Raw genomic sequence first — 12,618 nt, forward strand, 5'->3', positions numbered from 1 at the left:
ATTGTAGCCTACATTAAGCTATTAATAATTTCCTGAAATGGAAAACACTAAAACTGTGTGTTCTTAGAGTGCTACCAAGGTGAGAACGCGGAACCTTTATTAACCTTTCAAAGTGGAAGTTCAAAAATGGAAAACATGCAAATTACTCTATGCAAAGAAAGCGTAGAGTCACCAGCGATAAAATATTGGATTTATTTATCTCTTGAGTCAACATATACTCTTTGTCTCACACACCATGATTAGTTCCATTAAATCACAACAAACACGTTCAATAGGAACAGAATATTATCAGACGCACGATTGTTTTAATATAACACAAGCAGGAAACACTTGCCTGCACTTGATTTCACTCCATCCAGAAAGACACTTGAAAACACAGAGGAAACAAACAAGGACTTCCACCGGCATTAGAATATTAAAACAAAAAAATAAACTACAAATCCCGACAGAAAGGTACTCTTTCTGTTCAAATCACTACACAGAAGATATTCATAGTTTGTAGGGCACCATCTGATCCGATGGTTGCCTGCTGTTTTCTCTGATTATTGATACTTATAGCAGCTCAAAAACCAACGATAACATATTGACGTCATTGTTTTAGCCACATATTTCATTCCTCGGATATAAACACGTACACACTTACTGACGTTTTCACTGAACCTTTGCATAAAGATCGACACATGGACAGAGTTTTTAATGCCCTCTTCTGGTGCGGAGGTCGTGTCCCCCTCTGTCCGCTGAATTAAACACTTTTTTTTTTATGGGATGAGTAACTACTTTACACTACAATGATTAGGAATAACATTATGACCACCTGACTGATTGTTAGCCGCGCTTTATCGGTGCCAAAACAGCCCTGACCCTTAAAGGCATGGACCCCTGAATGTGAACTGTGGTATCTGGCACTCGGATGTTAACAGCAGATCCTGTAATGCGTGATTCGGACTTGTTGGTCCAGCACACCAGAAAGTTGCTGAATCAGAGTGAGATTGACAGAATTTGGACGCCAGGTCAACACTTCTAACTTATTGTCCTCCTCAAACCTCTCCTGAACCGGTTTTGCTCCGTGGCAGCGCCGTCAGAGAATAACATTTGCATGAAAGGTTGTTCACGGTCATGGCTTAGGTAGGTGGTACGTGTCAAAGTAACATCCTTTCTTTCTTGCCCCTTTTCATAGTGTCATACTTCTCATCCAAGAAGTTACTATTAACAAAGTGAATACCAAGCACAGATGTGTAATGTAGCACTAATGAGTCCAAAAGGTAGTTATAGCCAACGGTGTTTTGCTTCCGTCTGATCGTACTCAGAAGGGAAGAGCAGAAAATGTTTCAATGAGCCTCCCAGTAGAAACTAAAGCAGACAACAATGAAGTGAGAAAAGGTGCCCCACGAGGCCGCATGTGGTCCTTTCCATTTACCTCTCAGGTCGAAACTGGGTTTGTAGGATAAACAACAAACCCAGCTTAACCGCATTCTAATTGCAAGTTAGAAAGTCAATAGGATTTCCCATTTGTGCTTACACCGTCAACCGCTTGCTGTTTCCGATGCAGACTAAAAGCAGCAAACGCTCCTTCATGGCGAGCGTGGAATCCCTAAAGCAAAAATGTTCACAAAAGCAGGTGTTATGTCTATCTATGTGTGTGAAAGATTTAACGACACTCAGGCTACCAAAGGTCCAAATAAAGGATTTGTCATTGCAGCTTGTCATCTGTTTGAAACACGTGGCAGCCATATTGGATTTTGGCTCAGGGATGGTGGGAAACACAAATGCTTCTTTGCGTATTTTGCTCGCGGCAAAACACAGCAAAATAGAAAACGTCAGTCTACTACTGTTTTAGGGGTGTGTTAAAATCTTTTCACAGTAAAGTGGTCCGGTTCTGGTGCTCAACTAACCTAACTACTCAATGGATTCGCAACCATGTTTGTAACAAGCTGTGTATTCTGACAGCTTTGTTTCTGAAGAAGTCTGAGATCATGGAGCTCATCTGTTGAATCAGAAGACACGTAAGTTATTTATTTTTGTCCAGTGCTATTGATGTCCCCCATCTAATGCAGCCCTGAGCAAGTGCCGAAACCAACCACTGCAGGCTTCAAACACCCCACAAGACATTTATGCTTAATCATTTTGCCGGCTTCTAACACGTCACCTTTGAGGACAAAATGTTCACATCAGAATGCGTCCCACCCCCCTTGCAGGTATCATGATGATGAGATGATTTTATTCATCTTTCTTCTCAGTGGTCATAATGTTGTGCCTAATCGATGAATAGAGTTCATTATTGCACATTATCACTAAGGCAAAAATAAAAAGATATACATTTCACACAAATTATTCTCCTTTTAATGTCAGTTGGTCAGTAATGTGCTTTGTGAGGTTTTGCCTCTCAGTCGTGGATGTCGTACCTGTACGCCTCTATGAGCCCCTCAATGGAGTGGATCAAGCCTGATATGGCACATATGCCCCCGATAACAAAAATGGAAACATCAAAGAAGACGTGGTGCCAGAGAAGGTTTCTCCACTGGAGCTTTAGGTGGAAGAGGCTCGGTAAGAGGAAGCACAGGCCTGCGCCTGTCAGGCTTCCAGTTAGACCCATCAGCAGGGCAAAATGGGGGACGAAGACGGCCATGAGCAGGGTAAAGACCACCAGGCCCACTCTTAAGCCAAGACCCCAGGTTTTTAACTGCCCGCCGGGGCCGTAGCAGTCAGGAAACATGGCTCTGCCGCCGTCCTGGAACAGCGACTTCTCCAGGACCTCTACAGCTGCGAAGAACGGCAGAGGGTAGGACAGGAGCGCCTTGGCCACAAGGAAGAGGTTCACCACAGCCCGGATGGTTGAGGGCAGATTATCCGTGATGACCTCTTTGGTGGCGTCGGCCCAGGTCAGGTAGGCCACCAGGGCGAAGAGGCCCTTCAGGACGCAGGCTGCGATGTGGGTCCAGTCCATCATGCAGTGGAACTCGCTGGGCTTCTGCATATTGCCCTCCAGGGAGGGCAAAAAGATCTGGGAGGTGTAGCTGAACACAATGATGCCGATGGAAATGGGGAACTTCTTCACGTCGATGTAGAACTTGACCTTCTCCCACGCCCACTCGCGCGCCCTGGACAGACAGTAGGCGATCACGAGGATGTTGATGACGAAGTGCGCCAGCGTGCACAGGAGGCTGAACTTGGAGACCGCCTTGAGGCTTTTGAGGAAGGCGCAGGGCAGCAGCGCGGCCGTGGCCAGCACCGACCAGGCCTTCTGGGAGACGGGGAAGCTGGGGAAGCTGTTGTACATCAGGTTGCCGCTGACCACCACGTACAGGATGCACGTCATGACCAGCTCGATGATCTGGGCCACGTTCACCACGTGGCCGCCCAGCGCCGGGAAGCGCGGCGCGCAGCAGGCGTTGGCCACGTCCACGTACGAGTCCCTGACGCGCACCTTGATGCCGTCCTCGTTCTCCTCGTACAGGCACGCGATGAGGATTTTGCCCGTGTAGCAGCACACCACCGCCGCGAAGATAATGAGGAAGAGGCCGAGGTATCCGCCGTGGAGGATGGCGTACGGCAGGCCGAGGACGAACATGCCCTGCGGACAGAGAAGCGCAGCTCAGCGATAATAAGCGAGGCCCACATCGCGGTGACAGGCCGATCAGCGCGGGCGTGCAGCGGCTTACTCACCCCGGCTCCCGTCTTACGTAACAACACCTCACAGAATGGATCGGATGAGCTTTACAATAAAAGTGCGAGCTGGGATTTCGTCCCTTCTCTGTATGTTTCCACCCCTATGGTCAGCTCGACATATCCCAGCCAATTCAAATGGTAAAATTTTAAATGGCTTTGATTGTAGTTTTTAATTTGATGAAGACGCCGATAAGGGCGCCTCGCGGCAATCGATGCCAAGCAGACCGTGCCTGAAGCTCCACTGATAAAAAGATTTGAATAACTAAACGGTGAGAGCCCCTCGCTGCAGTGGATTCACTCACAAAGCACGGATGCAGCGTGAAATTGTCTGCATTAAATTAGGCCAAAAAAAAAAACAAAAAAAAAAACCACCCGGTAAACGGCATGTTCAGAACAATTTATTTCCGATCCCAAATTTCCCAACTAAAAATATTTCATATATAAAAATGTGAAATCAAGGTGACTTTTGTTATGTGCTGTTTCGTGCCGGGCCTCACGCGGAACACGCAGAGCCCATTCTCGAACGAACGGGGCCCTAAACAGAACCAACTAATTAAAATGGTCTTTTATGCATCATCAGACATAATCAATATTATGGAAGGTAAACCAGTCAGAATATATCGCCTTCATCGCCTTTAACGACACCCTAACTTTTTTTATTCGCAAATTACTGGAAAAAAATAGTTTGCAATTTGGACAGAAGTGTAATTTCTTGAATGCGGTGTTATTTTCCCATTAATGTAATCTTTAATTAATATTTTCTAATGTCTTTTCAACCAGTAAAGGCTAAAAAATACTATAAATATTTTTCAAGGGCAATAGCTAGGTAATATTTTCGTTTGATTTGGCAGTATTCAATGGGAATCTTTCAGTCACGTTCGGTGGTGTTGCGTGGATTACACATTTTTACAAAAGGAAAAAAAAAAACGAGCGAAATCTGTTTGCCTGTGATTTAAGCCTGTTTGTGGTCGCCATGACCTGGATGGCTGAGAATTTGCGCAGGCATTTATACAGGCCTATCCCTTGTGATAAAGCAGGCATGTTTAAAAATAATCAGGTTTTCTTTTGTTCTTATCCGATTCACCTTGATGTCCATCTTGGTTTTTTTTGTTTGTTTTTTTGATAATAATAACCCAAATAATTTCATTGAACTCTAACACCTCCCACCCTAATTTTAGGGACTATTCCCAATGCATTTTAGCCAAATGAAAACTAACCATACACCTACTCAACAAAGCAACTAACTCAGAAAGACTCTGATTAACATTTTAAATGCTGCAGTATGAGACCTTATTTCTACACCTGGTTTGTGGGACAGTGCCCTTGTCCTGTTGATGCAGGGGCCCTTGGCAGCTGCTTATTTCGCTTGTGCCTTGGGCCGGCTCTGAGCACATGCAGCGTTTCCACTCACACATGGGTGATGAAAGTACCTGAATGGCGTTGGTGACATTCCAACCAGCTTCCCATGACGTGATTTTTGGTTTGTCCTCCTCCAGAGAGCCTCCGCTCTTCAGGGTTGCCTGCCTCGGGCCGGTACCATCCCTCTGGTAGTGGGTGTCGCCGTCAAGCTCCCCCTCTCCATCCACGTCTCTTCCTTCCTCCTCTTCCCGCCGAAGGACATCCATCTGCATGCCCTGCCTGTAGTCATAGTCCAGGTCGTCGCACTCGGCGAAGCCCAGACCCTCTTCGTCCGTGGCGGCCTGGAAGCCCAGTCGGGCGAACACCCCGCTGACCTTGGCCTGGGATTTGTTGGACACCGTGTGGGCCGCATTGGTCAGTTTGTTGGAGATCTTGTGTCGTATTAGATGAGCCATTTTTTGTCCAAGATAAATTTGTTCTTCACTTCAAAAAAAGATCTGTCAGATCAGCCCCCCCAAAAAGCACATGCAGGTGGCTTGATTGATTTTTCTCTTTTGGCCCTACATAAAAATCATGCCTCTTGGCGTTTGAATGTCGTCGCAGTTGCCGTTCTCTCCGAACCGTAAGAAAATCCTCATCCGCTTTTCTTGGCTTGTCCATCCATGCTACTCCATCAGAAATCACCTTCAGACAAATAAGGAAAAAAAAAAAGACACAAACACTCGTCCTGGATGGTCGTTGAAATCTCTATTTCAGCGCTATTTTCCCCCAAAAAAGGAGCCTTTTCAGTTTAGAGCCCAGTGTGTGATGTTGTAGAGATGTTAGAGGCTCAGCACCGGAGAGAGAAAGAGAGGAGGGGGGGTGGGGGGTGCGCGAGGAGCGTGCACGTGTCCGCAAAGAGTGGCACAGCCCCCGCGCTCCCGACTCGCGCGGGTGGCAGAGAGAGACGTTTTTTTTTCCCTCGGCGAGAGTTTAACGACAGAGTGATCACGACCTAAAATAAATAAATAAAGAAAAAAAGATCCGGCCTGTCAGAGGCGGTGGCCCAGCTTCACAATCCCCCCACCCCGCCGCCGCCGAGGTGATGCATGAATAAAAACACCAAACAGCTCACCTGCTTCCATGCTGCAATCTGAAGGAATGGCAGAGACACCTGCCCCCGAAAAAAAAAACAAAAAAAAAAACACCAAGCCAATTGCTCCAGAAAACGTAATTCGACAAAAAGGGACAAAAGAAATCAAGTCATAGGAAATAATATATCTGTTTCTACCTCGTCTGTTTATTTTTTATTTTTATAAAAACAACCATTTCTGACACTTCCTTCCACCTGACCGGCGGAGCTGCAGTCTAACAGCTGAAACCGACCCGAAATCGGTGAAATGAAGCATGCACCACTCGACATCCCGATACAGTCTTGCACAGGCCTGTGCAGGTTCGCATTCCCGCGTCACAGGCAACATTTTGCGGGGCAAAAATGTCTCTTAAAGCCACGTCAACAGGCAAACATAATGCGTTTCTTCTTTTTATGTGTGAAACATCAACAATAAGCAGCCTGGCTTTATAGGAATTTGACGGCATTGCATTATAATTAGACCAGAACTGCGTGTAACTTAATTGGAATCTCTCTATATGACTGGATTGCGTTGATATGAATTTGATTCACTCCATTACGCAGTTCTATATATTTGGATATAAACTATTTGTAATGTTTTGGGAATTGTTTCAACACGCAGTCTAAACTGTTGTTATTATTATTATTTCCTGCCTTATGAGTCTCCTGCCCATTAACAGCCCAGATGAGCGTGCTCCTCAGGCTAGGAAGGGATGCAACTCGTTGCTGACATGATGCGCCTCCTTTGCAGCTGGCGTCTTGCTGAGGTCCACCAGCACCAGGGACAGCTCCTCCAAGAAAACCCCGATCCGACTCCATGACGCCCCTTAAACCACCAATTCATTACGTTTTTAGGCGATTTTAGGATTTTGTACAATTTTTGTGACCTGCATTTTCTGAACGTGCATGTATACAAAATAACATTAAAATTAAAAGTAAAAGAATCAGGGAGGACTAACGCCGTTTTTCCTCCACCTCAGCTCTAATCCTTGCAAATAGGAAGCGCCTCGTCTTTGCCTCCCTAATCTGCTGTGACAGGTCTGAGCAAAAACTGTCATCCAGTCTTTGCAGCGGGCCTGCAGAAATGTTCTCTACTGTGGCAGGGAGCCTGCAAAAATAAGGGCTTGTCTTGCAACGTGAAAAAAAAAATACTGGAAATCTTTAGAAATTAATAAAATTTAGCATGTGGCCGAGCTTTTGTTCTAGGTAAGAATCGTTTTATGGCAACAAGAGCATGGAGTAAAATGCGAGCCAGCGCGGTGTAGGAGAAACACCGCAAGACAAAAACGCACAGCGTGGACGAGAGGTCTAAATTTAGCTGGCGGCCGGAGGACAGAGAAAGTTCCGCGTGTTTTCATGCTCGGCCTGGACTGCTGTGGCAGCTGCTGTTTGCGCTCGTGTTTGTTAGCTTGTGTGGGTCATCCGTGTGTTTGAGGGTATGAGCGTCGGAGGAACCAGAGAGAATCCTCCAGGCGTCCCCCCCCCCCCACCCCGCCCTGCCCGTGACACACAGAGTCCCCAGGCCCACGCAGCACGGGACAGAGGAAATGTCAAACAAATGCAAGTGCGCAGAAAACGCAAAAACATGCACACCAATCGAAATGATGAGCACATAATTCTAAAACGGACTGAAACATAAAATACGGATAGATATAATAATAATTATGAAAATCGAGCCTTGCTGCTAAAAAAAAAAAAAAAAAAACCCACGTCCTTACAAGAATCAATTTTATTTGACAAAGGCGTTTAAGATTGGTTTGGTGACTGAGGAGGATTAATCCAGACTCCGTGTGTGCAAAGGAGGAGCCCTCAGTGTGTGTGTGTGTGTGTGTGTGTGTGTGTGGGGGGGGGGGGGGGGTCTACAATGCGCAGAGGCTTACAGCCTGCACAGACAGCCGTGCAGCGCTGACTGGGAGCAATAATCTCTGATAGTTGCCATGGCCACTGTAATTGGACTGAGTGTGTGTGCACGTTCAGATTTAAGGGGGAAAATAAGGTTTTCACATCCAGGTCTTTTTTTTGTGTCAGAAAGCTTTGTGTAAACGTAAAAAAGAGGAGAAATAGTCTTTTTTTTCTTGCTGATTTTAATTTGTAATGTTTGCTTGCTTTAAGGAAGGCATGAGAACGAACTGAGACCATAAAATCACAAGAAAGAGGTTTGCTTTGGAATAAATTATACAAAAGAAAATCTAACAATGGGCAGTGACATCTTCAGAAGGAGGTGGATCCGTAGGCTACAGAGAGTTTTGGTGTCCCACACATGTGTCTTTTGTGCATGCAATTTGTGATAACGAATATCTTAGTGCATATAGACATCAATGGTTCCAGGTTTCACCCACATGGAAACAGAATATAGTTTCAAATCGATCTTTGTTTTTGTCCTCTATTAAAAGCCCCTACAAACATTATTTTGATGAAATTTATTCATCTGTGTAAAAATGTTATAGCAACTGCCTAAGTTCTGTTTATAATGATGAACGGCTTGGTTAAAGGTGGTTCTATGACACCAGTTTTAAAAAATCCAACAATTAAAATGAAAGTAGCTTAAATCAAAAGTTTTTTTCTGTAAAACCATAAGGTACAATGTTCGCAAATGTTCCATTCAATAATTTAAATCAGGGCTGATTGACTCCAGTCCTCCAGAGCGACTATCCTGCAGCGTTTAGGACACATCCCTGCTCCAGCCTGCCTGAATCAAATGGCTGCACTCCCTCAGCAGCGTTCAGTCATTCACGTCTGCAGAGGCCTGGTTACCAGCCATTCATTGGATTCAGGCGTGTTGGAAGAAGGATGCATCCAAAAGTGGAAGGATAGCGGCTCTGCAGGACTGGGTTTGGAAACCTCTGATTTAAATAAATAAAACACATTCATAACCCACTTTTTTCAGGATTAAAAAAGCAGGTTTGTTTTACCTTTTCATTGGGTTCCATTTTTTTAGACTTGCAGTTTACAGCAGCGTTGCTACTTTCCCCCCTTGTTTCTTAAAGACGTGCTTTTTAGATATCTGCTGTGGATGCCTTTCATTGGCCTGACAGATCTTCTCGTCCTCCACCTTTCCCCCTTTTTACTAAAATTTTGTCATAATATGAACTGGACTAAAACGGGTAACAAAAAAGAAGCCACAATCCTTATTCACAAAATCCAAAAAACCTTGAAAGGACCTTCAGGAACCTTGAAGAACTGATAATGAGACATGCAGACTTAAGAGACTACAAGGAAGTCTATGAAAAGAAAAAAAATCTTTAGTGTTTAAAACCTATTCACTTTAGCTCTGCTGGATGTTTCAACATTCATGTTTTTGTCTTTGCTGCATTCCTACAGTTCTTGTCTCCCCCTCCCCCACAAAGGCTGCATGCTGCAGCCTGAACATATCTAGACAGAGGTTTTTACAGCAACCATATGCAAACCAAAATTAATCGATTAAAAGCATGAAAGAATAGTTTGATCTTCCCCAAAACCTTTTCCGCTGACACGATTCCATTCACGTCCTGAATGCATGAATCAGAGCAGGTGAACAAACACGTTAATTAGCCCGTGGTCCCGGCAAAGATCTGCTGCGCTTGCAGAGTACAGCGCTGACAGATGCTATGAGTGTGTGCACAGGGTTGCTTTATGCAACCTTTTCAAGCTACAGAGAGAAAGAACGACCAGGTGGCGTTTGCCCTTTGGCTTTTTTGGGGTTGAAAAAGATGCAGATAGCAAAAGTGTCTCGCAGGTCGCAGAAGACGAATTGGATTTGTGGCGAAAAACGTGTTCCTTCATACATCTCTGCTCAGTTAAAAGAGGAACACAGGCTCAGTCAAACATTTCAGTTTCTGATATCAGCTTCCTCCAGATTAGAGGCCGTGGCCTCAGTGACTTTTCGCTTGATCCTGCCAAAATATTGCTCTCACTTTAATCCAATCTGAAAGTAAGCTTAAAGGTGAACAATCTGTGTCAGGTCCAAATGAATCTGCTTACACCTTTGATCTTTACGTTTGAATAATATTACATCAGCTGACATCAACTCGTTTACCCCCATCTAACACTTATCAGTTATCCCTGTAGAAAGTCTCCATTTGAGTGAATCCTTTTGTTTTTCGCTGAATGAAATGACAAAGATTCAGTCTTGATCGAAACATTTTTCATAAATAAAATATTACTCTATGAAGCTCCAACATCCAGTCTTTTTCTCTGTAATCTACTTTTTTCCCCCATCAAAACAAAAATGCCCTCTGTGAAAAGAAACCGATCCTACAACACCTGAGTGTAAGAGTGAGACGTTTTTCTGCATCGGGACATTTGGTTCAAGGTCAAAACTGCTCTGAAACAACTGGGTTTGAAATGAAGACACAGATACCAAGAGTGAGGCTGATCACTATGACTTCCCATTTTTAATTTACCTGCTTCCACACGTGAATGACATGGTTCTGGTGTGTGTGTGTGTGTGGGGGGTGGACATTGCGTGACCTTTGCTCTGTGCTGCAGTTAGACAGGAAGTTTTTCAATTCCTCAGACATTCATGCTTTCGCTTTTGTCTGAGGAAGTTTATTCGTTCTTCGTTTATTAGTCCTAATTTGTAGTTAGTTCAGCTCATTACTCATTTATAATCAGCTGGCTTGACCGATTTTTTTATTCTATTGCTCGTTTTCATCACTGAAATGCGCTGCTCTTTTTAATTGTGTGGGTATCATTTTACATGGGGCAACACTTTACAGATGGCCCTTCCATTTTACAGAAATGTGCCACTTTTCCCGTGGGTGCATTTAGTGCCTTGTTTTTTGGCAAAGTAAATAAGATCAAATTTCATAAAAGATGTTTTAATTATTTCTGTTTTCATGATTGTATTCCAGAGTGTGTTGCTGTGAGGGCAGAAGAAAGTTGCTTCGGCATGCTGCGGCTCTTAATCGCGCGTACGAGCATCCTTTTATAGCTCTTTTGAGATTTGAAGAAAAAGAAAAAAACAGCATATCGTCTCTTTTTTTTTTTTTGGAGGGGGGCGGGATTTTGGGATCAAAATGGCGTCCTGTCAAGACCATAACATTCACATAAATAGATGAGAATTCCCCTGAATAACCGAAAGTAGGCTGATGGTCAGATGGTGCTGAAGCGTTTCGTCAGAGCTGGGCCTGACATGTTTCCCCTCGCTCGCCCATTCCTTGCCGGCAGTCTGCTCGTTCCTCCACAAAATGGAGGCTGCCTGGCATCGTGCATGGCAGTCCCACAGTGCTTGTAGGCTGTTTGTCCCCCTGTGCCTCATCACCGCTTGCCAGGATGACAAGCACGACAAGCAGAGAGCTGCGAGGGCCGTATGCAGACAGCAGCACCATGTCACGTCCTGCGCCCTAGGAGGAATCAAAGCCCAACTGTGTGCGTGTGTGTGTGTGCGTGCATTTAAATAGAGAGTAGACATGCTGTTTTTTTTAGGTTGTGTCTGTGTGCATGTGTGCATGTGTGTGTGTGTGTAGGGGTGGATGTTAAGGCTGGAGTTATGACTGCGTGTGTAATCATGCACGTCTATCTAAGACGGTGAGGTGACCCAGATCTGCTTATTAGCGTCAGGAGGAGGGGGACGCAGTCACTTTGGGCATTGTGCCTGAGCAGTGAACTGTGCATGGGCTTCGGTGACACAACATCATGCCTCATACTGTATCCGCCCACAATAAACATCCACACGCACAAAACCACCCTTTCCTTCCTACTTTTCATCTTGCCTCTGAATGTGCTATCCAAGAAAAAAAATCATCCAGAAAACCCGTTTTCTGTTGGCATGTGCGAGTAGACTTTAAAGAAATGTTTAAATCTGGCATGCTTGACTATCTTGTATTTATCATTCGAGACTACATATCTAAACAATTCAGTAATTAGAAATTCAAAAAAAAAAAAAAAGTTTAGATACGTGAGTAGTGTTTAATTTCAGTCTAAGACCAATTAAATCAAAACAGCATGAGCGATTTCCATCCTGTGCACAGGAACCAGCTGAAGCTTCAGCCCTTTAGCCTCAATACAACCACAAGAATCTCTAAGGAAAATTATTGTTTATATGGATGGAAGTTCGTCTCGCTGTCTTGAAAGTATTGGTAAACCCTGTAATTAATATTGTTTTCAATCCGTAAAATAGCTTTTGTAATTAATCATGAACGTAAGATTTACCAACGGCAATCTTAAAAGGTGTCATTCATTCTGCAAAACTGTTCTTTTAGTATATGGATGCAGAAAAAAACTTGCAATACTTGCTAAAAAGTCTGAACACCCCCCTCCATTGTCATACAGCTTCAGAATCCTAAAATCTTTACACACGGGTTAATTTGTAGTCTAATTATTTCAGTTTCCTAATTTATTTTCAAGATTACAAAATTACAAAATGGAAAACACTACTATATTTCGAAAACAAGAATGTAAGTTTTCCAAAACAAATGTGATATTACTGGTCTGTAGGTGTCTGAATGAACTGTTACCATCGCTACAAATAAAGACGCACTTAGTTACAAAAATCACCAGAT

At 44.1% G+C, this 12,618-nt stretch overlaps 1 protein-coding gene across 1 annotated transcript; it reads right to left on the reverse strand.

Annotated features, from left to right (window-relative positions):
• Positions 1–173: 173 nt before the first annotated feature.
• LOC105936431 (vesicular inhibitory amino acid transporter) lies at positions 174–6,094 on the reverse strand. Its single transcript, XM_012877293.3, has 2 exons — positions 5,097–6,094; positions 174–3,571 (listed from the first exon to the last, which is right to left on the reverse strand). The coding sequence occupies exons 1-2, from the start codon at positions 5,478–5,480 to the stop codon at positions 2,384–2,386; spliced, it is 1,572 nt and encodes a 523-aa protein (XP_012732747.2). The 5' UTR covers positions 5,481–6,094; the 3' UTR covers positions 174–2,383.
• Positions 6,095–12,618: the final 6,524 nt, after the last annotated feature.

The sequence above is a fragment of the Fundulus heteroclitus genome, chromosome 1, assembly GCF_011125445.2.
Source record: "Fundulus heteroclitus isolate FHET01 chromosome 1, MU-UCD_Fhet_4.1, whole genome shotgun sequence".
NCBI classification, from domain to species: Eukaryota; Metazoa; Chordata; class Actinopteri; order Cyprinodontiformes; family Fundulidae; genus Fundulus; species Fundulus heteroclitus.